This window comes from Podarcis pityusensis, assembly GCF_964106645.2.
Source record: "Podarcis pityusensis genome assembly, chromosome: 14".
Taxonomy (NCBI): domain Eukaryota; kingdom Metazoa; phylum Chordata; class Lepidosauria; order Squamata; family Lacertidae; genus Podarcis; species Podarcis pityusensis.
In genome coordinates this window covers 18,524,696-18,550,795 of record NC_138039.1, presented here as the reverse complement: position 1 = coordinate 18,550,795, position 26,100 = coordinate 18,524,696, and the positions used below count along the sequence as shown (strand labels likewise).

At 47.3% G+C, this 26,100-nt stretch overlaps 2 protein-coding genes across 4 annotated transcripts in view; one reads left to right on the top strand and one right to left on the bottom strand.

The window, feature by feature from the left end:
* Positions 1 to 7,505, top strand: part of ANKS3 (ankyrin repeat and sterile alpha motif domain containing 3) — a 29,947-nt gene extending 22,442 nt beyond the window's left edge. The window contains exons 17-18 of one of the 2 annotated variants that reach the window (XR_013979605.1): positions 6,685 to 6,808; positions 7,343 to 7,505. The gene's annotated coding sequence lies outside the window, so the exon portion shown is untranslated. Of the gene's footprint in view, positions 1 to 6,684; positions 6,820 to 7,342 lie in introns of those variants that run through there. The other variant, XM_080981967.1, reaches the window with a different exon arrangement.
* On the bottom strand, positions 237 to 24,223 carry LOC308463539 (glucagon receptor-like). Of its 2 annotated transcripts, XM_080982031.1 has the most exons (14): positions 24,119 to 24,223; positions 17,240 to 17,372; positions 14,766 to 14,862; positions 11,591 to 11,698; positions 9,701 to 9,822; positions 9,309 to 9,415; positions 8,116 to 8,272; positions 5,937 to 6,096; positions 4,902 to 4,962; positions 4,575 to 4,644; positions 3,992 to 4,080; positions 3,759 to 3,897; positions 3,468 to 3,509; positions 237 to 2,955 (listed from the first exon to the last, which is right to left on the bottom strand). In XM_080982031.1, the coding sequence occupies exons 2-14, from the start codon at positions 17,312 to 17,314 to the stop codon at positions 2,884 to 2,886; spliced, it is 1,299 nt and encodes a 432-aa protein (XP_080838157.1). In that variant the 5' UTR covers positions 17,315 to 17,372; positions 24,119 to 24,223; the 3' UTR covers positions 237 to 2,883. The 2 variants fall into 2 exon arrangements, with proteins under 2 accessions (XP_080838157.1, XP_080838156.1); XM_080982030.1 differs by lacking the exons at positions 237 to 2,955; positions 3,468 to 3,509; positions 3,759 to 3,897; ... (3 more) ...; positions 5,937 to 6,096; positions 24,119 to 24,223 and adding an exon at positions 20,133 to 20,217 and having other exon boundaries at positions 7,804 to 8,272; positions 9,309 to 9,822.
* Between the last annotated feature and the right edge of the window lie 1,877 nt (positions 24,224 to 26,100).

The following is a 26,100-nucleotide window of genomic DNA, read 5'->3' as shown; positions in this document are numbered from 1 at the left end:
CATCCCACATGATCCCCTCCAAACTTTACCTGAGCAGAGTAGGAGTAGCTGTGCTGCTGCTTGTAACAGATGCAGATTACACTCTATATTGGCTGTTTCATGGTGAAATGGCTTGCTCTGGTGTTGTGCAAGAATTAGAGAATCCCCCCCCCCCCAAAAAAATATATATCATATGACACAACTGCTTTTGGAGGTGGTCACACAGAATGGCAACCAGCATGAATGTATCTCAGTAATGAAGAAGGCGTTCAAAGTTTTATTAGCTTGAAAAACTCTTGGAGTGTTTACAGAAGCCTGCAATGAAGGGACTGGTGTTGGATGGGAGTCCTCTATTCCATTTTACTTATAGTTGCTCTGCATCGTGTACCCTTTACCTCCAAGAAAGGAAGAACCTGCAGAGAAAATGGAAGTTCTACAAGTTCTAGAAGATGCTAAACTTGTGGTGGAGAATAGCCGTGCTTTAGAATCCCTTTGAGCCTCCAGACCTGTAATCCTTCAAATCTTCCGCTGCAGCTGTGCAGGGATTAGGTCACAGCAAGATGAACCTGCCTGTGTCTTCTTTGACGCAACCCTGACGTCCAAGTCGCCCAGCTCTTCTCCGCTGTGCTTCCTTCTCCTCCCCCCAAGGACATCCCTTTTGCTGGAAATAATTGGCACTTTTTGGAAACACGCGCAGAACAGTTGTCTGTGTGAAACTATCCTTCCCCTTGAGTGTTACATTTAAAGGAAGTGGCCTACTTAGTCTTAGCAGGCGCAGAACAGATGGGATTCATTTGGTCCTCCAGAAGTTGCAGGACTACAACACCCATCACCCCTGCCCTGCTTACTGGGGCTGATGGGAGTTGTAGTTTAGTAGCACCTGGAGGCTCAAAGGTTTGCTACTCCTGCTGCAGAGCAAGCTTCTCCAAAATGCCAAGAGCTGGGTCACCTCCTGCATTCCCCCACCCCCTGCAATAAAACTAAAGGGACACTTGACTTAAATGTTTCGTAGCACTGCCTGTTCCAAAACAGGCATCTTTTTTGCCGCCTCCAAGGTAGCTCAGTTCATACAGCCTCCCGACATCCCCTTCCTGCTTTCTTCTAGGCTGTTTTTTTCCATAGCCATGACTTCTGCAAGTTGCTTGGCATTGTAAATTGGCTGTGTGCAGCAATCCTTAGTCTTCCCTGGAGAAGGAGGGGCTACCGTAGCGCCTGCACCCCTGAAAAGTTTTTTGCAGCCAGAGAGAAAGGCTAGTGCTGCAGAGGGAGGGGGCAGTAGTTTCAATTCAATAAGGCACGATTCAGCTCCTCCTCTCAGAGCATGTTCCTATGCCCTCAAAGTTTTTCCCTTCAAAACCCTCCATGGTCTTACACTTCCCTCTATGTGCTTTATTTCTTGGCACATTCCTTCCCGTGACCTTTGACCTCAACCTTACCCCTCTACCCAAAATGACTCTGCCTTTTCCCTTTGGTGCAAGAGAGGCATTTCCAGGCAACCTCCCTTAGGAGAGTCATCATTTCCTCCTCCTCCCACCACCAGTCACTGTCCTGTAACAAAGCCAACTTGAAATAATTGCATATTCTTCCCATGCCTCTAAATTATCCCTTTGCACGTCAGCCCCCTGGAGCCATAGACCTGTTCTTTGCAAAGTGACATATATGGATAGATGGTGGTATATGAAGAATGATCAAGGCCCCACACGCACTGGGCAGCCAAAGAAAACCTTCAGAGCTGCCCAAAGGGGAAAAGAGGCAGGAGGAGTTGTTTGAAATGCAAAGTGCATCCACCGCTGGTTGCGTGAAGCCCGAGAAGGTCAGGGTGTACAGGGAAAGTACTCCGAGTTCTCCCAATGTTAACAGTGCGCCTTGCAAAGTGATGCATCAGAAGCTTGTGCTTTTTAATGAGCACAGGGACCTCATGCAGAAGCTGAGCGAAGCACAATCCTCTTGACTCCCCAGAAATGTCCTCTTTGGAGCCAAACCACTGGGCTCAGTCATAGCTGAGGAGAGCGTTGCAGAGTTCCCACACTGAGTCAGGCTGGCCAATGCCTGGGCTACAGAGCTATGACGTCCCCTGAAGGAGTCCTCAATGGGTTTCTTGCTCTGGCATCTTCAGAAGCAAAACTGAAGAGGGATCTCAGTGCCTGTGTCTGCAAGGCTATCTTGATCTTGGCCTAGAAGCCTGTAGCCTTCATAGTTGGGAGAGGAGGACTTCTTTTCTCTGGTACAGAATATACCTCTATGAAAAGCTTGAAGGTAGATAGCAGTTGCTGAACAATGGGAACAGGTGGTAGAGGACAGTATTAAGGCCCTTGGTGATCTCCTAGGATGGACTGCCATCCTACCAAAGCTGAATCCTGAGTTGGTTTTGAGACGTGGAACACAGGAAGCTCCCTTATCCCAAGTCAAACCATTTCTTCATCTGGTGTTGCCTACTCTGGCTGGGCAGTGGCTCTCCAAGATTTCCAATGGGGTCTCATCCTGCCCTATCTGGAGATCCTGGGGATTGAACCTGGACCTTCTCCATTCAAAGCAGATGCTGTACCATAGAGCTAGACACGCACACATCCCTCTCTAATTCCTGGAGCTTCAGGATTCCTTCTGCAGCGTTATGCACACCCTCCATCAGGCTCTTTGGCACTTCCTAATGCCCTTTCATGGCTGGTTTATCATCATCTGGGTGCTGTAAGCCAGCAATGTCAATTTCTATGTTTTGCCCAACTGGTAGAAATAACCTCTGCCCCCTTTTTCAGAACGTTGCCTGTGGTCCTCCAACAAAGCTGTGACCATCACCACCACCATTGCCCCAAGCACTCTGTGGCCATCTGAGAATGCCAGGTGCAGCATCATAGGACAGAGCATCAATCGCTGTCTTAAGGAGCTCTTGGCGTCCCCAATTTCCTCTTACTGGGTGCAGCAGAGGGCAGGGTGGTCCAGTTTCCAAAGCTGCCACCTCTTCTTCATTTCGGATTTCACCTGGATGAAAAGAAAGCATAAGAACAGCCTCCTGAATCAGGCCAGATATACAACTGAGAAACTAAGCAAAAACCTTCTAAAACGGAATAAAATATTCCCAAAACAGTAACAATTAAAAACATCTAAAAGCTGTTTCAGTTAAAAGCAACTGCGATTCAAAACATCCTTCCATCCAGTGATCTTGGGGTTGCCAGAATCAGTATTCTTCAGCCACCAAGTATGCTTGGGTAAACAGGAATGTTTTCAAATTCCTTCTGGAAAGCTAATAATGATGGGAGTCAAGCACACCTCACCAGGGAGGGCATTTCACAACCAGGGAACCACCACCAAAAAGGCCCAGTCAGTACCAACCAGACATCTCTTGGTGATGTCAGCAGCAACAAGTCCTCATCTGCCAATCAGAGGCTCCAATAGGTAAGACTGATCAGGGATTAGTATGAGCTGTATAAGATTGCATGCCCAAGAATGACTGGATCATCTCAGCCAGGGTGGGTGGTGGGGACATTGCTTACCTCCTTATTTGCAAAGCAATACAAGACAGCAACCAGGAATCCCTGCAGTAGATGAGAGAGAGAGAAGGAAGCATGAGTTTGCAATAGCAAACAGAAACCTGTTGGAAAACAGGGCCAAAGCCTGATGGCTTTTGCCAGACAATTTATTTCTGCACACTGCTGCCATATACATTCTCCAACAAACTTTCCCCTTTAGGGTGGAAGTAGGAAATGGGGGTGGGGGTGGTCAGGAAACAAGTAAGCAACCATGTCAGAAAGCAGGTGATCCAAGCCAGGTGCTCTCAAACTCACCTGAAAGGAGTTGAGGAAGAGAGTGAAGAAGACTTTGATGTAGCGCAGCACTCCTGTCGTTTGCTCGTCTGTGACAAAAATGAAGACTACTTCATGGATCCCAAAGAGAGGGACAAGGGTGAGGGTGGCTTTGGCCAGCCTGGAAGGGACAACACCAAGCAGGAGATGAAACTTAAGTTCCTGAGTTCAGGACTCGGGCTTTTCTTTGGGGTTTACCTGGCGGACAAACTCACCGCAGTTTGTAGTCTGCATAGCCCTTCTGATTGGCTCGCAGCTTGGCCAGGATCACTTTGAGGATCTGCATGAAGATCAGCAGGTTGATCTGGGAAGACACAGTGGTGAGTTAATCAAAGCTTGGAAGCAACAAGCCCCTTGCTCACAAAAAGATTCTAGCAAGAAGATAAGACATTGCAGCTGGGAAGACTGTGCCATGTTCTTTCTTCCCCCTGTAGAGCCATAGCTCAGGGGGTAGAGCATCTGCTTTGCATGCAGAAGGTCCCAGGTTCAATCCCTGACATCACTAGGAGAGACGCCAGCCTGAAACCTTGGGAGAGTTGCTGCCAGTCAGAGTAGACAGTACTGAGCTAGTCTGACTTGGTATAAGGCAGCTTCCTGTGTAGCATTTGAATGGGGGGTGAGAGACGCAACATATTGCCAAGCTATACTGCTTTGACACGGCTGGCAAAGGTGTTGCTCTTCCTGAGTACCAAAAGCCAGCCAGACTCCTTACCACCACCACCACCACCAGAAAGGCACTGTCCTCCCCCTCTTGCCCCATCTCAAGCTAGGCAAGAGGAACAAGGGGGAGGCACTTACCACAGAGGCTAGCAAAATAGGGATGCGAATAATCCACCAGTAATTCATGTTCTCGTTCAATGCCCAGCACCTGCAGCACAAAACAGGGAGGAGATCAGCATCATTCCAGAGGGGTTAATGGAACAGGCAGGAAAACAGCTCTGTGGGAAAGATGGCAAGCAGGGCTGCTCCGTCAGCTCCACTGAGAAGCCACAGAAGACTGTGGGAGACATGTCACCTTGTTCAGTTATTGACCTGCATCTTTTTTTCCCTGTTTGACTGTATAACATAAAATCCCTCCCCGTGCCAATCAGCCCAAATTCCCCATCCCAGTACCACCACACTCACTCTGCATTCTCCTTCAGGTACTTGGCAGCCATCCACGGCACCACAAAAGCCACGGGGGTTCCTGCAAGTCACACAGCAAAAGCTCTGGAAAAAACCAAACACTCACTGGAAGTCGAGAAGCAAGCTAGGTCCACCCCACTGCATTTCTGGGTTAAAAGGCACTGTCTCCACCCCCATGGTTCTGCCCGGACACTGAGGTCCAGTGCCGAGGGCCTTCTGGCAGTTCCCTCTCTGCGAGAAGCCAAGTTACAGGGAACCAGGCAGAGAGCCTTCTCGGTAGTGGCGCCCTCCCTGTGGAATGCCCTCCCACCAGATGTCAAAGTGAACAACAACTACCAGACTTTTAGAAGACATCTGAAGGCAGCCCTGTTTAGGGAAGCTTTTAATGTTTAATAGACTATTGTATTTTAATATTCTGTTGGAAGCCGCCCAGAGTGGCTGGGGAAACCCAGCCAGATGGGCGGGGTATAAATAATAATTATTATTATTATTATTATTATTATTATTATTATTATTATTATCTCTTCTTCAGCATCCCAAATCAAGCACCGTACATCAAGGGGTCTTCAGCCCAACAAAGGTTCATCAATGGCCAAGATGCTGAGCTTCCTATTCCCTACCTTGACTCAGCCGTTGAGCCCAAATGGGCAAATTGCCCAGGTAATGCAATTGCTGCAGCTGGAGTTCCAAAATTAGCACTGTGTATAAAATAGTGTCCTTTGCTTAAGTTCAATTCTCAAGATTCGGAATTGTCCCCTCCCCCCAAAAAATCACAATGGATGAAAAGAAGATAGATTGAAGCTGGGGGTAGGAACTGTAGACTGTTCCCAGTGGGACTGGTAGGGCAAAAGGCAGGGAGCCCAACAGTAGGGGGAACCAGATCCCATGGTAGGGAGAGCCAACTAATGCTAGCTTTGAGCAAGATTATAGGTCCTGGGCGGCTTTTCCTTAAAATAAAACGAAGTGTGCTTAACAATGTATTGTATGCACTGGCCCCAGTATTAGCAAGTGCTTCCCAGCCCAATTCTTCCTTACCCCAGCCCAAGTACAGGTACAGAGTGTAGTAATTCTTCTCTGAAAACACAGCTCCAATCAGAAGCTTGTACAGGTAGACCGCCTCCGCAAGAAACCAATAATGATTGGCCAGAATACAGTACTGCATCACGACTTGAGCCACTCGACAACCAATCGCAGCCTAGAATAAGAGAGCCAATCAGTGTCTAATAAGAACACTTTCCAGCACTTATGAAAAACATGGAAATAATACAGTAATACACATATTGTTGGCATTTCAATCATCATCGTTATTCCAGTTATTTTTGTCATTTTAATTTTTGCTGTTCTTGTTATACCCGTTTACAGCTTGGTTTTTAAAAAAATAAAATTAAGTTTTCAAAAGACACATCAATAAAAATTAGAACCATTTAAAGCACCTACTTAAAAAGCCAACAAGGAAGGGGGCTTAATTCAGCAGCAACAGAACATCTGCCTTGCATTCAGAAGGTCCAAGTTCAATTTCTGTCATCTCCAGGAAGGACTAGGAGGGTCCCCTGCCTGAGAGTGCTGGAGAAGGGCTGCCTGTCAGTGTACACAATACTGAGCTAGATGGACCAATAGTCTGACTCAGTATCACATGGCTTCCTATGTTGTTGGACTAGAATATCCATCATCATTGACCAAGGGCCCTGCAGTCCGGGGCTGGTGGGAGTTTCAGCCTCACTGTCCAGCTACTATCTTAAGTGGGGCACGGTTAAAAAAGATGGGGCTTCATTTTTTTCCCCAGCACCCCAAGCACTTTACATGAAGAGGTTTTCAGCAAAGGTTCCCAAGATGCTGAGCTCCATGCTGTCTTCCCTGACTGGAGGAAGAGGAGAGGACAGAGGGTGAAGAAAGAGCTGTGAGCAGAGGTGAGGACCTTCTTCCCATCCTTTGGACCTCCTGGGAAACTCAGCAAACCTGCTGTACCTGGAACTGGGTGTGGAGAGTATAGCTGAATGGGACACAGCTTTGGGTAGCCTGTAGAAGCAACATGCCAAGCCCATAAAAGGCAAGTCTAGAGTGAGAGACTAGGGTGCTGTTTCCAGAAGTCTTCTCATTGGGAGACTTTTGTGGGTGAGCTGAGAGTTTGTTTGAACCCTTCATGGGAACCCGGAAGCTGAACAGGAGGGTTTATCAGAAGGAAAATGAATTGATTATGATTTTTATACATTAGCAACTTTGGATTAATGCAACATTTTTATATGTAACTGTGCATTTTTTGTAATATTTTGTTTTGAGTTGTCTGTTACAGTTTTTTTGTACACCACTCAGAGATATTTTTAATAAATGAATTAGGGGGGGAAACCCAGAGTCCTTTTTGTTGGGGATAATTCAGATGGAAATTCCCAAGTGTCAAGAAAGGTTATTTATGTATGCCACTAATGCAGCTCGTGTTTTGTTAGCCCAAAAATGGAAAATGAGCGAAGTCCCAACTAAAGAAGAATGGCAACTTAAACTGATGGAATATGCTCAGCTTGCAGACCTAACATATAGAATAAGAGAACAAGAAGTACATATGTTTAAAGAAGATTGGAAAATGTTTATTGAATATATGGAGGGAAATTGTGTATATTTGAAAACGTGGACAGTGTTAAGATAAATTCAACAGTGTAAATAAATTTTGATGGATGTAGTAATGGAATACTGAATGGTTTAGTTTATATAAAATATGCAGGGATTTATGTTATGCAAAATGAACCATGGAAAGAGAAGAAGGGGAGTTATTGGTATTTTAAGGTTGTTTAAATGAATATTCTAAAATGTAAAACAGAAATGTTAATAAAAAATATAGGGGGAAAAGAAAAAAGAAATCAAATACAGTGGTACCTCGGGTTACAGACGCTTCAGGCTACAGACACGTCAGGTTACAGACTCCGCTAAACCAGAAATAGTACCGCAGGTTAAGAACTTTGCTTCAGGATGAGAACAGAAATTGTGCAGCGGCAGCGGGAGGCCCCATTAGCTAAAGTAGTGCTTCAGGTTAAGAACAGTTTCAGGTTAAGAACAGACCTCCAGAACGAATTAAGTTCTTAACCTGAGGTACCACTGTAATCAAATCAAACGTTAAGCCCAAATGAGCAAATTGCTCAGGAGATGCAAAATCTGCCATTGGAATTGAGTGCAATAGTGCTGGTTTCTTTAGGTTCATGTGACAGTCCGCAGGAATCATACTTGCCTCATGGCTTAGCAAGGCCTCCCAGTCGGACACCTGGAACGTCTCCCTTCTCCACATCTGCTCCAGCAATGCATCCTTCACGATCACAGAGATGGCCCGTAGCCCGAAGGAGGCGAAGAGGTTTGCGTGGATGTAGTTCCGGGTGCAGCGAAGCTTCCTGGGGGGTGAAAAGGACATTGCACTGGGTACCCAATGTGGGCAAGGTGGGATGCTGTCCACTTGCTGGTGACCCAGTAGCTCCGCACCACTCTATAATTGCTTTAAAAACACAAGCCTTCCAATGAAGCTGGTGTAAAACCTATTGACGGTCAGAGCAGCTCAGGAGTGGAACCAATTGCCTAGAGGGGTGGTGGGCCCTCCCTTGCTGGAGATCGTCATGCAGGGGTTCAACTCAAGCCAGGCTGCCAAAGAAGATCCCTGCCCAAAGCAAGACTTGTAAGCTCCTGATCAGAAACTCCCTGGCGCATCCAATCCCAGCAGGTCCCTGTTGAACCTAATATGGCTCGTGGGCCAGAGGTTCCCCCATGCCTTGGTGTTGACAGTATCAAGCTGCATGGACCAGTGGTCTGTCTCAATGCAAAATGCTTCCTACATATCTTAGTCATAGGCTAGATCAGTGGTCAGAAACCTTTTTCAGCTGTGGGCCGGTCCACTGTCCCTCAGACCATGTGGTGGGCCAGACTATATTTTGGGGGGGAAATGAAAGAATTCCTATGCCCCACAAATAACCCAGAGATGCATTTTAAATAAAAGGACACATTCTACTCATGTAAAAACATCAGGCAGGCCCCACAAATAAACCAGAGATGCATTTTAAATACAAGGACACATTCTATTCATGTAAAAACATGCCGATTCCTGGACTGTGTGTGGGCCGGATTTAGAAGGTGATTGGGCCACATCCGGCCCACAGGCCTTATGTTGCCTACCCCTGGGCTAGATGGACCCAGTAGAAAAGCAGCTTCCTGTGATCACAGACATTGCTGGACACAGTCCTGTGTATGTTGAAGGGGTCGCCATGTGCCTATCCAAAATTATAGCAGCCAAATGCTGTGGATTTCTCTTCTCTCTCTCTTCCTTGCACACCTCCTGAACCTGTACAGAACAGACTGCACACTTGAGAGAGAAAGTGAGACGCAAAGGCGTCCATCACCATTCCACAGGGTCTTTCGCTCTGAGCCAGGATGCAGTACCTGAAGACTGTAAGGATGAGCAGAGCCAAGACCAGGGCCAGCAGAGAGAGGGAGTAGCCCACGGTGTAGAGGACCTTGAAGCTGACCATCAGGCGGTAGGATGATTCCTGTACAGGAGAGGAGGCCCCATCAGACAAGCCAAGGCAGCCCATTTCCACTCTTTTCCGGACGCATCCAGCCCATTGGAGAAGATGCAACTGGGAGCATCGGAGGGCAGGGACAGTGGTGCCATTAGGGTAGGCCTTTGGGGCAGAGATCCGGGCCCCATTCAGCAGAACAAGCAGGAAGGCCCTCAAACACTGCCAGCCAGGCTTGCCATGTTTAGAAGCAAATGACATGTCATTATGAGCTTCACGGAGGGCCAGTAAATCCCAGCAGGCTCCCCTTCTCACCTCTCCAGTGTTGCCATCCACCTCTTCCTTGCACTGGGAATGGTCCCTCCAGAGCTCTGTCCCGTTCAGCATCGCCCAGTGGCCATCAGGCCCACACTTGCGGCTCACCGTACCATGTTTAACTGCCAGTAAAAAAAGGCCAGACATTGTCAGGCTGACATGTTTGGAAATGTCAACGCTTAGCATCACTGTGCAGAACATACATCCACTGAAAGCAAGACTTGCTGGCATGAGCTAAGCTGCAAAACAACATCAAACCTAACATTATGTAACATACATTCAACAAACACACAAAACGTAACCGGCTATGCACAGCCGGTTATGTTTTGTGTGTTTGTTGAAGGCATGAGCTAAGCTGCAGGGAGGAAGGGAGACTCCAATCCTCTGAGGGATCATAACAATAGGGCCAAGCAGTAGGACCCAGAGGGAGAGCTGGGCTCCAACCACCCCAGCACAGTGAGTCAGGCACTATCATTTATATATTCAGAGGTCACAGGGCTACTGTCAAAAAGGACAGCCCAGTGTCAGAGCTCCCCTTGTGCATTTTGTAACATCTAGTTCAATTTATCATGGCCTAGGACCCTCGTACCTACGGGACCGCCTCTCCCGGTATGCCCCACGGAGAGCCTCAAGGTCCATAAATAGCAACACCCTAGTGGTCCCGGGCCCTAAGGAAGTTAGATTGGCTTCAACCAGAGCCAGGGCCTTTTCAACACTGGCTCCGGCCTGGTGGAACGCTCTGCCTCATGAGACCAGGGCCCTGCAGGATATGATTTCTTTCCGCAGGGCCTGTAAGACAGAGTTGTTCTGCCTGGCCTTTGGCTTGGAGCCAATTTGATTCCCTCCCCCTCTTTCTTTTTTCTTTTTCCTTTCTCCTCCTGTGATGAGGCTGCATTTTAATATTTTAATGTTTCAATATTTTAATTGCATTTTAATCTTGTTTTTAAGTTGTATTCATTCAACTTGTTTTTATTATTGCTTGTCAGCCACCCTGTGCCCGGCCTTGGCTGGGGAGGGCGGCGTATAAATAAAAATTATTATTATTATCTGGTCCTGACAGTGTGGCTGTTTCTCTACTCCATTATCACTAGCAGTTGTTGGTGTGGGTGGAGAAAAAACCTAATATCATTCATTCATTCATTCATTCATACCCTGTCCATCTGGCTGGGTTTCCCCAGCCACTCTAGGTGGCTTCCAGCAAAATATTAAAATACAATACTTCATCAAATATTAAAAGCTTCCCTAAACAGGGCTGCCTTCAGATTATAGTGATGTCAGGACGCAGGACAAGTTGTAACTAGCCATTACAAAGGTGAAAATGAGAACCCCAGCAATGTTTTCAACAGCAGCAGGATGCTACAAAATGGGTTTAATCTGAAACATCAGCACCAAGGACAGCGACTCTTCCCAATTTCCTGCTTGATTTACAGTTGATGCAAAATGATGCCTGCTTTGATTTATGGAACAAAGAGGCAACCTTGCGTCATCCAAACGTTCTGGGACACAACTCCTATAATCTCTGACTGTGGACATTGGGCTGATTAAAGCTATAGACCAGAACATCTTGAGGGCCCCTGATTTATTGGTTGGTGTCCTGTGGAAGTAAAAGACAGTGCAAACTTAGCCAACAGGAGTCAAGAATATGGCTTAGTCAACAAGGCAAAGTTGACCTAGTCAACAGGATTTGAGAAGTTGGATAGAAGAAAGAGAAAATAGGGATTTGCAGGACAAGTTGAAAAATCCCAACACGGAGGCCTGCACACATTTTTGGGGAGATGGCAGAGAATGTTGTAGATGGAGTGTAAAAGAATTTTAGTGAATCTAAGCCTCAAGCTCCCTGGAATGCCTTGCAGATACTCTCCAAAAGAACCCACCAAGAAACAGCCTTACCTTTCTCATACCAGGGCAAATAAAAAGGGCAGGAGACATTGACGATGGTCCCGGGACTCCCATCTGGCCAGCATGCATACATGTCAAATGTCCGATTGCAAAACAGCCCTGAAAGAGGCAAAAGCAAGTCTGGTTGGGAAGGGCAGAACATAGAAGGGGGTCCAATATATTCAGCACAGCATCCCAGAACACAATGTAAAATGCCTTCCGCATCCTCAGTATATTTGTGGCTGTCACTTCTGAGTTAACTCAGCAAAGAGAACTGGTCCTGGGACAACCCCAGTTTGACCCTTGCCCAAGCCTCCTTAGGCTTTTCTAGACCAATTCTCAGCCACAATCTCCACTGACAACATGGAGTTCCATTGTACATAACACAACTTGTAGATCATTCTCCTGAAGCTAAAGGACCCCTTGTGTTTTTTCAGTGTTCCTAAGTCCCTAAATTTGGAGCATGCAGAACGACTCCTTGGTGTTCTTCCTTGGTGCCTTCTCCACAGTGACCCTGGGAGCCAATCCTCCGACACTGACTCACCTCCTTTAAATCGGATTGGCTGCAATCAGCACAAAGGGTCAGAAGACACCTTCTCATTGGCTAAAAAGCTCCCCTTTCATGCTGTTTGTGTGGCTCTGGGACTCTAGAGACAGGGACCCTGCTGCAGAGATCATAACAGGCCTTTGACATCCCCCTTCCCTTCCCATAGTCCATGGCCACTACACCTCTGACTCTGACACCAACAATATTCACTGGGCCATCAGCATTCAGGATTCCCCCCCCCCCCCATAAATATGTTTTTGTCTTACTGCCTGAGCCTCTTGGTACCTCCTTTTCTTGTGTGGATAGGGCCATTCTGGCTATGCAAGAATCCTCATTTGGAGAATGAGTTTGAAGTTCATATACAGCACACTGTCTCCAAACTAACAGCAACTGATGGACCTATTCCAGTTTGCGGATTTGTCTAACCCTCTTTCAAAGCCATTTCAGTGTGGCAGTCCCCACCTGTCACAGCAGCAAGTTCCACAAATTAAGTGTTAACGCAACTCAGCAAAAGCATTTGCACACCCATTTTTCAGAAATCAGATTGTAAGCGCATAGCCCTGCAAAATGTAAAGGGGAGGAAAGAGGCAAGTGCCACTCCCTCGAGGTAGCTTTCTTAACTGCTCCTTTAAAAAAAATGGGTGGGGTGGGGGTGGAAGTAAAGTATTCAATACATTTACTCCCTCTCCCCATTCTTAAACACTACTTAGCTGGTGGTTTGAATGGTTCCATCCTGTGAAGTCATCCCCCTCTTCACAGGAAGGCAACTCAGCAGGTCCCTTCCACTCCTTTTGGATGAGAGCCTTAATAGAAATTGGTTCACTCTGCAAAAATCAGCTTCCCAGCAGGAGCAACATCTATAAAAGCAGTTAAATAGAATCTCCAGACCTCTTCCCTACATACACACACCCTTACCCTTGCTGTAATCAAAATCAGGGTGCTTAAAGGATGCATCTGTTCTTCAGCGGGCTTTTGACTTTGCATTTAGCATTGCAAGGAAGGTGCCTGCTGGGAACTGGGGTGCGGGGTGTGTGTGTGGAGTTTCACTGGATTCATTATATTGAGAGAACAAGAATCCACCCTGAGCATTGCACTTAGGTAAGCCCCTTTCTTTTGCTAGAATAAAAATATCCTGTCCATTTTCACTGCTTTGAGTGAAAATGGGCACCCCTTCTGGGACTGACATCCCAGGAATTCCTATGGGATGTTTGGAGACTCTTTTGTCCATTGCAGACTAGAGTATTAGGTTGGAGTTATAACTGACTGATGGAGGGAGGTATAGACAGAGAGAGATAGAGCGCGCAGGAAGGTGGGAGAGAAATACAAAGCTTGCTAGGGCAGGAAACAGTTCATGTGCCACCTTTATAGCAGGTGCCCAGTTAAAATAATTTGCAGCACATCTACTTAGAAGTCAGTCCCACCCATTTCAATGGACCTCACTGCTAGGCAAGGGTGTGTATAGAATTGCAGCTATGCTGTGCAATTCCATGCATGTTTACTCGGAAGTAAGACTTGGTATGTTCAATGGCACCCATGGTAATGCAGACGTTAAGCTGCAATCCTATACCCTTACCTGGGATTAAGTCCCATTGAACTCCAAGGGACTTACTTCTGAGTAGGCATGTATAGGGCTGTAAAGTTAGCCTTTTTGGCAGGCCTACCTGTGATTGGAGGAAAGAAAAGAGAGGGGGAGAAAGTAGGTGGCCCCAACCAATCAGTGCAGGGAAAATGCATCTCAGGGTATACCTGATATGAACCAATGTCATATTTAGCAACAACAACAAAAAATGATATGAAATACTTGTACCGTAAACTGGCTAATAAATTAGTGCATAAGGTATAAATAATAGGTGTCTCCAAAGAAACTGTGAACTTGAATATCATTTTTTACCCAGTGGTGGTCAGGTAAAGCCCACTCAGAGTCCCTGTTTTATTCACCATTTATTCACCATTCACCATTTTTGCTGCATTTTCTACTGCATTTCTTCTATCATGCAACTTGAAGAGGATAAAGCCATAGTTCAGTGGTAGAGCATTTGACTTGCATGCAGAAGGTCCCAGGTTCAATCCCCAACAACTCCAGATACAGCAGTGAATGTCATCTTATCTGAAGACCTGGAGAGCTGTAGACAAATACTGAACTAGATGGACCAATGTGTCTGACTTCATACAAGGTGATGATGCCCTGTGATCCTTAGAGGCCCCTTTGAAGGCTCAAAGGGGGTTTAAGGCAGTCTCATTGACCTCACTTCAGCAAGGCGGCTGAGTCTCCTGCCTTCAGACCACGTCCAGGAATAGTAGAAGCCTATCACTTTTCAGGATTTCCTCTTCTGCACCATTCTTCTCTAGTCCAATCCCTTAGCAATGTAGGAATCTTTTTCCCAACATGGGGCTCAAACCCATGGCCGTGAGATTAAGAGTCTAATGCTCCACCAACTGAGCTATCCACAGGCTCTGGGCTTCTGTAGGAGGAAGGTGGAGTATCTAAGAACAAGTATTGCTCTAATATTTTTATGCAAACTGCTTTGTGAGGTTTGCCTGAGAAGCAATATGCAAATATCTAAAATAAATAAAGAGATGGAGATTTTTCCTTGCGAAATTGCCACTTTAAAATCAGCCACAAAGAAAATGGCTCCTTACCTGAAGGGTAAGGATCACTTGCTATCTTCTTCAAGCACTCATCTTTATACCTCATCCATTGTTCAAATGTCTTCTCCAGAACTTTTGGGCTGCAGCCCTGCAAAAATAAAACACTCTGCTGAGATTCAGGGCAAAGGCACTGCTAAAGGCCACCTTTACTCTTAGGCAGATAGCATGAGAATGGCCCAGGACAGCATAGCACCTCCTCCATGGGGCCACTATAGTCCATCTGCACCTGCTGATTGAACACCATGAGGGCTAGAAGCCTGCAGTTTTGCATTAGACAAAAGTCTCAGAAAGCTGCACTGTGCACTCAGTACCACACTGTGCTCTCTACTGGTGTGAGTGAACTCACAGCATTGCAAGGGAGGGTCAGGAGTCCAAAATCCATTCACTGGACCTCTTGCACTGTTGTTTTTTGGTGGTCCTGCATGATGCACCATTTCCCTCTTATCTACGCCTTCTATCCAGGGAAGGGAGGCATGTTCCCACCCTGCAACTGGAAATATCTCCCAAGAGAGATACACTACTGTGTTTTCTGCTAGGTACTCAGCAGGGTTGCCAGTACTCAGTCTGGAATTGCAAGACCTTTGCCTCTTTGGACCTCTAGGAAAAGAGGCAAAATCTCAGAGAAAGGGAACTGAAATATACTCAGAGTCGAGTGCGAATTTCATGCTCTTTATTCAGCTCATAGTAGCAATGAATGAATCTTTCCCCAAAACGTCTAGCTATATATATATTATTCACACAATGGGCCCCGCGTGATTGGCTAATTCCGGGCTGCTCCTGCAGGCCAATCAGGTTGCTGATTCACTTCATCCAGGAGCCTGATTGGCTGCTCCTGCAGGCCAATCAGGTTGCTGATTCACTTCCACCTGGAGCTGGATTGGGTAGCTCCTGCGGACCAATCAGACTGTTGCATTCTGGATCCTATTGTTCTAGGATTCAGCTCAGTACATAACAGGAACAGAATTAAGGGGACAACCTAAGGGACTCTTGAGACCACCTGTTTGCTGCACATCCGTCCTAATTTGCTAACACAGAGGTTAAATGGCATTTGGTCTTTGTTGAGCCTTCTTTCTTATTTGTTTGTGTGGAGGTTACATGCCACTGATCATTCATCCCGACTTATGTGCTTATTACACATTTTCCTGTCAGTCTTTTGTCCATCCCATAATTTTGAATGCATTTGCTCACCACGAAAAATCCATTCTTTTTCTTTAGGTGGATAAAGCATTTTTGAAGCACATGCCTTCCCCCCAAAAGAATCTGGGAAGCTGTAGTTTGTTAAGGATGCTGAAAGTTTTTATGAGACTCCTTAACAAACTTCAGCTCCCAATGTTCGTTGGGAGGGAGGGGGACACTATAACTATTACAGTAGTATGAAAGTCCTTCATATGTTTGGTTTTGGATTTGATATCCCACTTTATCACTACCTGAAGGAGTCTCAAAGCAGCTAACATTCTCCTTTCCCTTCCTCCCCCACAACAAACACTCTGTGAGGTGAGTGGGCCTGAGAGACTTCAGAGAAGGGTGACTAGCCCAAGGTCACCCAGCCAAAGCTGTCAACGTTTCCCTTTTTTAAAGGGAAATTCCCTTATTCCGAATAGGATTCCTCGCAAGAAAAAGGAAAAGTTGACAACTATGCACCCAGCTGCTGCATGTAGAGGAGCGGAGACTCGAACCCAGTTCACCAGATTACGAGACTACTGCTCTTAACCACTACACCACACTGGCTCTCCATCATGTGTATGGTGCAAATGTGACCAGCTTGTTCTCTGTTCCTCGATATAGAGCAGGACTAGAGACAGCAGGTCGAAATGGCACTAAATGATATTTTGGCTAAGTATGAAAAGAAGCTTGCTAACAGCAAGAGCTGCTCAGCAGTGGAGCAGAGTTCCTTGGGAAGGCCATGAGCTCTTCTTGGCTGGAGTATTGAGAAGCTGGCTGGCCATCTGTTCAGGCTGCTGTGTTTGCAGATTCCTGCACTGAGCAGGGGGTTGGATGAGACGACTGCCAATGTTCCTCCTGATGCTGAGGCTCAACAAACTGCCCACAGTCTTCATTCATATTTTTGCAATAATGAGGACTAGAAACTTGGCTCTTTTACCACAACCTCCAAGGACCACAAGCAGAGCCAAGATCTACCTGTACCTACTAGGTGCCATCCTCTGCCACTATGAGACTTTAACACCCAGCCTCCATGCTTATCAGCCTAGATAGCTCAGTTGATTAGAGCGTGGTGCTGATAACACCAAGGTTGCAGGTTCGATCTCCGTATGGGACGGCTGCATATTCCTTAGGGTCCCTTCCAACTCTACAATTCTATGATTCTATGATGTTAGGAGACTGCCAAACCTAGCCCACATCACCTGGCTTTGAGCAGGAAGACACTGTCCATGAGACAAAAGTACCCTCCAACATCAAGGCCTGCGTGAGTAAAGACGATGAGCTGGCTGGCTTGAAACTCTTACCTCCAGAAAGATCAGGCTCATCCAAGGGAGGCAAATCAATTTAGTCATGGACCAAGGAGAATGTGCATCCCTCATAGTTAGCTTTGCTCCTTGGCACGGGGATCACAGCCAAAATATGGTCCCTTCAAAGCCCCTGAGAGAAAGAGAGAAGAACGTGGCAGGAAAACAGGTTTAGAGACACTTTTGGAGAACTTTTTTCTAGGATATTCCAGACAGTCAGCAAAGATGGATGAACTATCCTGTCTCAAAGAATGCTACAGAAACACTTGCCTCTTCCCATTACTATTTCCCTGCTGATTGAAACTTCTTTCCTTTTATGTAACCACAACATTATTGATATAACTAAACATGAAGGGGGGAAATAGATCCAGACAGAAAAACAAGAAGTTTTGACGACAGCAAACAGTAGGCACCAAACCTAAGTACCTAATTAAATCATTACAATTATTATTATTATTATTATTATTATTATTACACTATACCTGGAGGTCTCACTTTTTTGTATTTGATTTTCAGCTCAAAGATCCTTGGATCTAACATCTGCTCAAGGATAGCTACAGATGGAAAGCCCCACTTCCTCTGCAGGGAGAGATGGGTCTGACTCACACTCATGCAGCGGGGTGTGTGTGTGTGTGTGTGTGAGAGAGAGAGAGAGAGAGAGAGAGAGAGAGAGAGAGAGAGAGAGCTGAGATTCTGCCCAAGTGTGGAAAAAGAGCAGGCGGAATGAGCCAGCAGCAGACTGGTGGGTATGGAGTGGCAAGCTTCATGTTCCTTATTTTTCTGTCCCATTTGGGGGCTAGGAATCTTCTGTATCTGGCCCATGGGATTCTCCCCAGGCCCTGCAGTACACCCACTTTAAGTGGATTTGCCTGGGTGGAATGTGTTCTAAACTATGATGACGCCTCTTGCTTGCCTGGACAGATGGAGGATAAAGGGGGGGGGGGGTGCAAACCTCTGTTTTTTTGCATGGCTGGAATGCAACCAATGGTAAAATGGTAAGTCACGCCTGTTGCTCCACCCACTTTTTGCCTCTAGCCCCGCCCACCACTGGCATGTGGCCCTGGGGAAGCTTGCCTGGCAGGGAATGTGGACCTTGGACCAGAAAAGGTTCCCCACCCTGCATTATATACACAATCCTACTCCCTCTCTCTCTAATGCTTTATTGGTTTCAAAACTGCGTAACAGAAATAATAGATTATAACAACAAAATAAAGATAAACATTCATTCATTCTTTGATTGCGGCTTGTTTTGTACCTCATTCTATACTTCAATTTAACATGACCTCCGATCTTCCCATTATGTTCCCGAGTTAGATTCCTTGGATACACATTTGACTTTATTTTCTCCCTATTATATAACTTGTTTTTGGTTTTTCCAAAACTGTCCTATTCACACGCAGAAACTCAGTCGATACCTGCCAATGGATTGATATTTTGACAATGTTCTTTTACACAGACTCTCTCTATATATCTGGTAAATTTTTCATCTGTAACATCTCATAGCCTTTGCTGATATTCTCACAAATTGTGCATACTCTCTTAATGATTTTGCCAGTCTGATTTGGATGGGATAGTTTCTCCCTTCCAACCTTTTGCAATTAAAATTCTGGCAGCAACTGTAACATACGTAAAGATTCTCTTGAACTTTTTGGGAATTTCATTACCCATAATTCCTAGCAGGAAGGCTTCAGGTTTTTTGGGGGAAAGAGCATTTAAACATTTTCTTAAATTCGTTGTAAATCATTTCCCAAAATGTCTGACAATCCTACCCTATCTCGATTTCTTCTCTGTTCAGTGGTCAGGGATCAAACAATCCACATACCATGAATGACTGCTGTATCCAGCACTTTAGGGCACCAGGTAAAGATGCTTTTGTTCACCCAGGTGTGTAGCTTTTAGTTGGGACCATATGTTATGATGCTACCCTAGCCTGTATTGGTGTCCATATTTCTAGATATAGGGTAGCATCTGTCCTTTCTATGCTATTGCAGGATGAGCACTTTCAGCCAATAACACACTTCTAACTTTTCGATGTATTTTAAATTGCATATTGTGTTTACCTTTATAATCGTAAGTCACTATGAGACATTTTATGCCAGGCATAGGCAAACTCAGCCCTCCAGATGTTTTGGGACTACAGTTCCCATCATCTCTGACCACTGGTCCTGTTAGCTAGGGATCATGGGAGTTGTAGTCCCAAAACATCTGGAGGGCCAAGTTTGCCTATGCCTGTTTTATGCAGTAATCCACAAATAGATGCAATAAATAATCATTTGCTCATAAGACCTGTCGACTAAGGCTGTGCACACGCTCTTGTTTGCTGTGCCAGGATCTCACCACCAGATTGGAAAGTGGCTCGCACACCAAGTTAGCTATAATCCATACCTATCCTGTCATTTCTTAGGGAGGGAAAACGCATCTTGATGAGTTTCCCCTGAAACCATCTTTAATCCGAATTGAAGGGAAGTAATGACCTTGCTGCATTTTAAGCCATTCATGTGCACACAGCCCAAAGTCATCCAGGTGGTTTGCAAACACATTAAAAATAGGATTTGAATATGAAAATTAAACGTGGTACAAAACAGCTACTTACAATGCAAACCGGCACAGAGATGCCTAAAAGGTAACATCAAAACAAGCCTCCAGAAATTGGAAATTGCTGGATTAAAGGAAAGGAGTGAAAAAGCACTTGCAGCCCCAACACAGAAGCAAAGATCTTGTCTTGATGGGTATCTTATCTCTGGCTCCAGTGTCACTTGCGCAGCACAAACCGAAGTTATCGCCTGCTGGAATCTCATGAAGCATTATATAAAAACTAATCCCTCGGGAGAGGCATAATCGCGTAACAGCACCACATAGGCTGATTTGCATCCGCAGCTCAACAGATACTGACCTGCTAGGAGAATGTCAGTAGTTCACACGCAGCAGCGAGAGCAGCCTGAGCTGGAGGATGCTCTGAGTGGCATTTCAAGCATGTGCTCAGATGATCCCAGTCAGGACCGGCCTCCATCTGTTTACTCATATGATAGAAATAGCAGAAACTGCACTGGCCACAGCTGCAGGACATGCTAGCGTGTACCAAGCAGGCTACACAGGTACAAAAGACGTCTGCCATCTACCTTCTGCCAAGTCAGACTCTTGCTCCATCTAGATTAGTATCAGATGGATACTCCTGGGTTTAAGACTGGGGTCTCTTTCGGCTCCAATAGGGATTGAACCTGGGACCTTCTGGAGGCAGAGCAGATGCTCTAAGCCCAGTGCCCTGCATTTTCTCCCAGTCAAGTTTCCCTCTTACTGGAACCACACACATCCTGCTGCTACAACTGCTCCTTTCAGAAAAAAATAAAGAAATCTCAAGTTCTAAACAGTGAATGAACCATGTGAATGGGAGCCTGTTCTCCAGAAACAAGCAGTGGTCCCCAATTCATTCATGGCTGGTTCCGCCTCCAGACCGTAAGGAAAATAACAGGGAGAAAATACTGCAGAGCAGGAGATGGGAACCTGCAGTACTGCAGTATTACTAGACTATGGGCACATCTGCACGACACATTTAAAGCACGTGGCTTACTCTTAAATAATAAAAATAACAATGAGAACTTTTGATTGTTAAGGGTACTGGGAATTGTACCTATGGGAGGGGTTAGCTACAGTTCCCAGCAGTCGAGGCCAGGCCGTTTGAGGGGCTGGGGCACTGCCAGTTTAATATCCTTCTTCCCTCCTGTTCAGTTTCTTATTTATTTCTTTTTAAAGCATTTTCATCCTGCTTTTTGGCTAAAGAAAGGCTCCCAGAGCCACAGCTTCAGTTATCATTAATAAGAAGGTTCCTGTGGCATAACCAGTCTAATTAATGCCTGAAGGGGTTAATACCATAGAGTAAGCTGTCCTGCCAGGCTTAGCTATGTCACTTCTCCTACCTCGGGAGGAAATAGGTAATCAAACCTATTGTCCCCACACACCCTGTAGTCTACCTGGGAAGCTCAGCATGAGAACAGGAGCTTTTCTCAAGAAGCTGAGAGATACCGATGGATTGTGGCTAACATCGTGCATCCTTGGCTCCCAACTGGGAGCATGTTGGGGCCAGCATAACCGCTAATGCGTGCACAAGCCTTGAAATCAAAGCATCCCCAAAGATGCCATTGTCAAGATGCTGGAGTTTGAACCTTTGGCATGGCAAATGTGGGGGCTCTTCACGCACCTGGCATCTGCCCTGCCAACAAAACCATCCCTGGACTTGCAGCCACGGGTGACCTAAGAACAAACTGAAAGAGCATCAGCACAAAGCCGTACTTGTTCCAGGTTCCTGGAAATGGAACTCCGTTGCAGTGGCATTCCGCGAAGAAATGGCCAGGGGCTGATCTGCATGTCGGAAACGTTTAATGAGGCTGCAAGCATAATAGAAATGTACCTCTGTTAGAGTTAAACAAAGCATCAACACGGAAAGGGGCAGGGGAACCAGTTTCTTCTCTGTTCCTTAAGAAGTGGAGGTTCTTCCCCACAACTATGGGTAGAGAGAAAGGAGTGTGTGGTTGCCATGCACCAGAGGCATAGTATTTCGGGAGGGGCGTGGGCAGTGCTCCCCATCCACTCCTTTCTCACCACTTTTTCTCAGGATCTGACAACTCAACAGTTCTTAGGAACAGGGCATCTGTTGATGTAAACCTGAGCTAGTGGAACCTGTGGCCCTGCAGATGTTGGAGTACAACTCCCATCATCCCTGATCCCTGCAACCTCTGGAAGGTACCAGCTTCCCCATCCCTGAGACAAAATAGTCAGGGATAGCCATATGTGTTAAGTGTGCCTGCCAAACACAGTACGGTGTAGTGGTTAGAGGGTTGGGCTAGGATCCAGGAGACCAGGGTTCCAGTCTCCACTCAGCCATGAACCTCACGGGATGATCTTGGGCCAGCCGCTATCTTTCATCCTAAACTACCCCGCAGGGTTGTTGTGAAGATAAAATAGGAAGAGAAGAATGTATGCCATCTTGAGCTCCTTGAAGGAAAGATGAGATATAGGAATAATAATAATAATAATAATAATAATAATAGGCTGCTTGCTTCCAAAAGAGATGGGCACATAATCCAGCAAAAATTATCATGGCTAAACTGCAATCCCATTCCCATTTACTTGGGAGTTAAGTCTGAGTGGACCTGGTGGGGCTTGCTTCTGAATAAACATAGAATCATAGAATGGTAGAGATGGAAGGGACCACGAGGGTCATCTAGTCCAACCCCCTGCAATGCAGGAATCTTTCACCCAACATGAGGCTCAAACCCACAACCCTGAGATTAAGAGTCTCATGCTCTACAAACTGAGCTATCCCTCAGTGAAGAGGATCACGCTGTAAAACCCATGACAAACAGCTTGATCCTATGCAGGCTTACTCACAAGGAAATATCACAAAGTTTAATGAGATTTTGTTGTTTACAGCAGGGGTGTGGAACCTGTGGCCTTGCAGATGCTGCTGGACTCAAACTCCCACAGGGCTTGGCCAACAACATGTGGAGAGTTCCTCATCCCTGGTCTACAGGACCACAGCCTACATCCTCTACCATTGCTTTCAGCAGGATTTGCAGTGCACACCTAGGCACGTTTACACCGAATTAATTTACCCAGGACTTACACCCTGGTTAATATGCTTAGGACTGCCACCCAAGTCAGGGAATGTGCTCAATAGCAATTAAATTAATGCTACTGCGATCGATATTACTAAGTATGCAACATCTGTGTGCCATTGGGTAGCACAACCACAACGAAGCTGCACATACAGACTCTCAAAACTAACATAATTCTGCCTGGAATGGATGGTGTGATAAATTCCAAAATCTTTTGTCAAATGCCAGGCGTGAGGGAGCAGCTGCCTGTGGCACCTTGAAGGCTGACTGTAGCTCCCCCGTCGAGCATCTGCTCTGCAGGCAGGAGGTCCTGGGTTCGGCTCCCCGGCATCTCCCGGTTAGGGCTGGGGAGTCCTGAAACTCTGGAGAGCTGCTGCTGCTGCCAATCAGTGTAGGCACCACTGAGCTAAATGGACCGGCTCAGTCTACGGCAGCTTCCTAGATTGCTCAAACCAACGTCGAGCTTTTCCTGTCTGCTTCATCGCAGCAAACTCTGATCCACGATAGTCGAGGTGCCCCTCGCAACTTACGGAGGAGGCTGCGGTACTCTGCTCACGTGGATGCAAGCCCTATTGAGCAGCATAGGGCTTGCTTCTGAGTAAACATGTAGGCTTACGCGATAGGAGCACCCTCCCCACCGCCGAAATTGATAATCAGTACAACTGGGGAGTCGGGTGACATTCACCCCTGGTGCAAGGAGATGGACGTTCAACACACACACACAGCCTCCGGTCCCCTTCCACGGTCCTTCCTTCCAGCCACGTTTCGAGACTGGGGAGCCCTCCCCTCGCTCAACATGAACTCCTGAGCACCCGAGAGGTGGTCTTCCTCCTATCTTTTAGGATCTACGGGCGGCACGGCGGGGGGGGGGGGGGGGACGACGACGAGACACAGATAAATAAGGGGAACCTGCATGCCTTCTCCCCAACCCCCACGACAAGTCTCTTACCCGGCCCCCACATCTCATCTTTTTCTCTTAGAAATCTCATCGACGGATCAAAACTCTTCTCTTTAAACAAAACGCGCCGTGCCCTCTCTGGGCTTTATAACGCCGAGCCTACCTCTCAGGGTTGTTGTGGGCAGGAAACGGGGACGGGGGGGGGGTCAAACCTTGCGCGCGCCCTTGAGCTCCCGGGGCGCAAGCGGGGAGAGAGAACTCATCCATCGAGGAATACAGAGAAATCCTTCGCAATCCCCTTCTCCGCCGCCTCTTTCTCTCTCCCGGCTTGCGAAGCAGGCACACCCCTCCGTCGGATGCGCGCCTCACCTGGCCGGGCGACTTCTCCTCGGCGTTTGCTCGGAGCCTCTTTCTCCGCCGCTGGATCCAGACAGGCGGGCGCTCCCTCCAGGCTCCCGCAGCCCGATGGAGAGGCTGGCTTGGATTTGGCTTCCTCGCCCCGACGGAGGGGTAGCTGCTGCTGCTGCTGCTGCTGCTGCTGCTCTGGACGCCGCCTGCTCCTCTCCGGCGCGCTTCTGCGTCCCGTCCCCTCGACGGAGGAGCCTCGCCTCGTCTCTCCCAGCCAGACTCCTCCCTCTCCGTCGCTCGTGGCTCCCCGGACGGAGTGGAGAGAAAAGTGTCAATGGAATGGAGAGGGAGGAGTATTTCTGTAAAGCCCCCAACTCCCACCCCCGCCCTCTTTCGTGCTGCCAGAGTGGTGGAGACGACGCGCCGAGGAGGGGGCAGACCAGCCCCATGGCTATCCCTCTGCACCAGACCGGTGGAGATCGGTCTGTTGGGGTGAATGGAGCACTGCCCCCACCAACCACAGGCTGCCCTCAGCCAGCCCCTACCTGCCTGTCTATGGGCGTAGCTGGGGGGGGGGCAGGGAGGGGCAGCTGCCCCCCAATCAATAAAATTCAGTAAAAATCCATAGGAAACTGAGGTTCTGTTCCCCCTAACAAAAGGCCTGCCCCCCCCCCAAAAAAATTCTAGCTACCCCCATGTGCCTGCCCCTTGCTTGCATCCAGCCAAGAAGGTAGCAGTGGCTGTGCATGCTCTGAGCAGCTGGGCAAGGCCACCTCGGTGGAAAAAGCTGATTGATGGCGTGGGCCATTTGGCTGGCAAAGCTCTTCAACGTGTGAGCGGAGCAGGGGCTTGGCAGGAAGAAAGATGGAGAGAGCAGGGGAGACTTGCAGGAGGAGGGGAAGGGAAGGAAGAGAGGAAGGAGGCAGGGAGTGGAGAGAGGCAGGCAGGCAGGCAGATGGACTGACCAAAGAGGAGGAAGAAGAAGATGAAGAGGAGAGGAGGAGAAGCAGGGCAGACCCCCATTGCTGCAGAGTAAGTCGCTGGCAGAGCATGAAAGGTGAAGAAAAGCCAGTTTTTGTGTTTTCTGGTCCACGGCCTTTCCTGGCTTTGGAGGTGCCGCAACATCTACCTGCCAAGGGAGTAAGGATGCCTTGTTATGTCTCTCTGTACACATGAGCAACTTAAAGTGGGGTTGAGCTCCCCTTGTTGCTGTCTAAGCAGTTGTGCTCAGGGACAGCTGGTGCCCAGGGAGGTTGGTTATTATTATTATTTATTGAATTTATATACCGCCCTATACCTGCAGTTCTCAGGACGGTTCACAGGATAAAATCAGAATATAAAACCACAAAGTACATAATCAAAATAAAAACAACAACAACAATGCAACAACCCCTTTCTGGTTGGAGAGAAAGCAAGGAGACGACCTGGAGGTGGAGTGAGAGCCAAGAGCGAGCAGAGTCAACTAATTCCAGTTACATCCCCATCTTCTTCCCTGCTGACTTCCTCAAGGGCAACAGGCTAAGGTGGAGGAAGCGGACAACCAGGACCACCCTCTTGAAGGTCTGTAGTAAGAAAGCTATTGGGCTTGGAGGAATCAAGGCTGAGGTTGATGGTGCAGTGTGCCATTTACCCTATCAGACCAGCGTACTTTTAGGGGAAGCTTGGGTGCCCTTGGTTATGTGGGTTAGTATTACGTCAGAAATGTTGCTGCCTCTTTTTCCTAGAGCTGGGCTAGAAGGAGAGTTCCTGGGTAACTGGGGCTCAGAACAGATGCGTCTCGTACCTACGGGACCACCTCTCCTGGTATGTCCCACAGAGGACCTTACGGTCTTCAAACAAAAACATCTTGGAAGTCCCGGGCCACAGAGAGGTTAGGCTGGCCTCAACCAGAGCCAGGGCTTTTTCAGCTGTGGCCCCGATCTGGTGGAACACTCTGTCACAAGAGACTAGGGCCCTGTGGGACTTGACATCTTTCCGCAGGGCCTGCAAGACAGAGCTGTTCT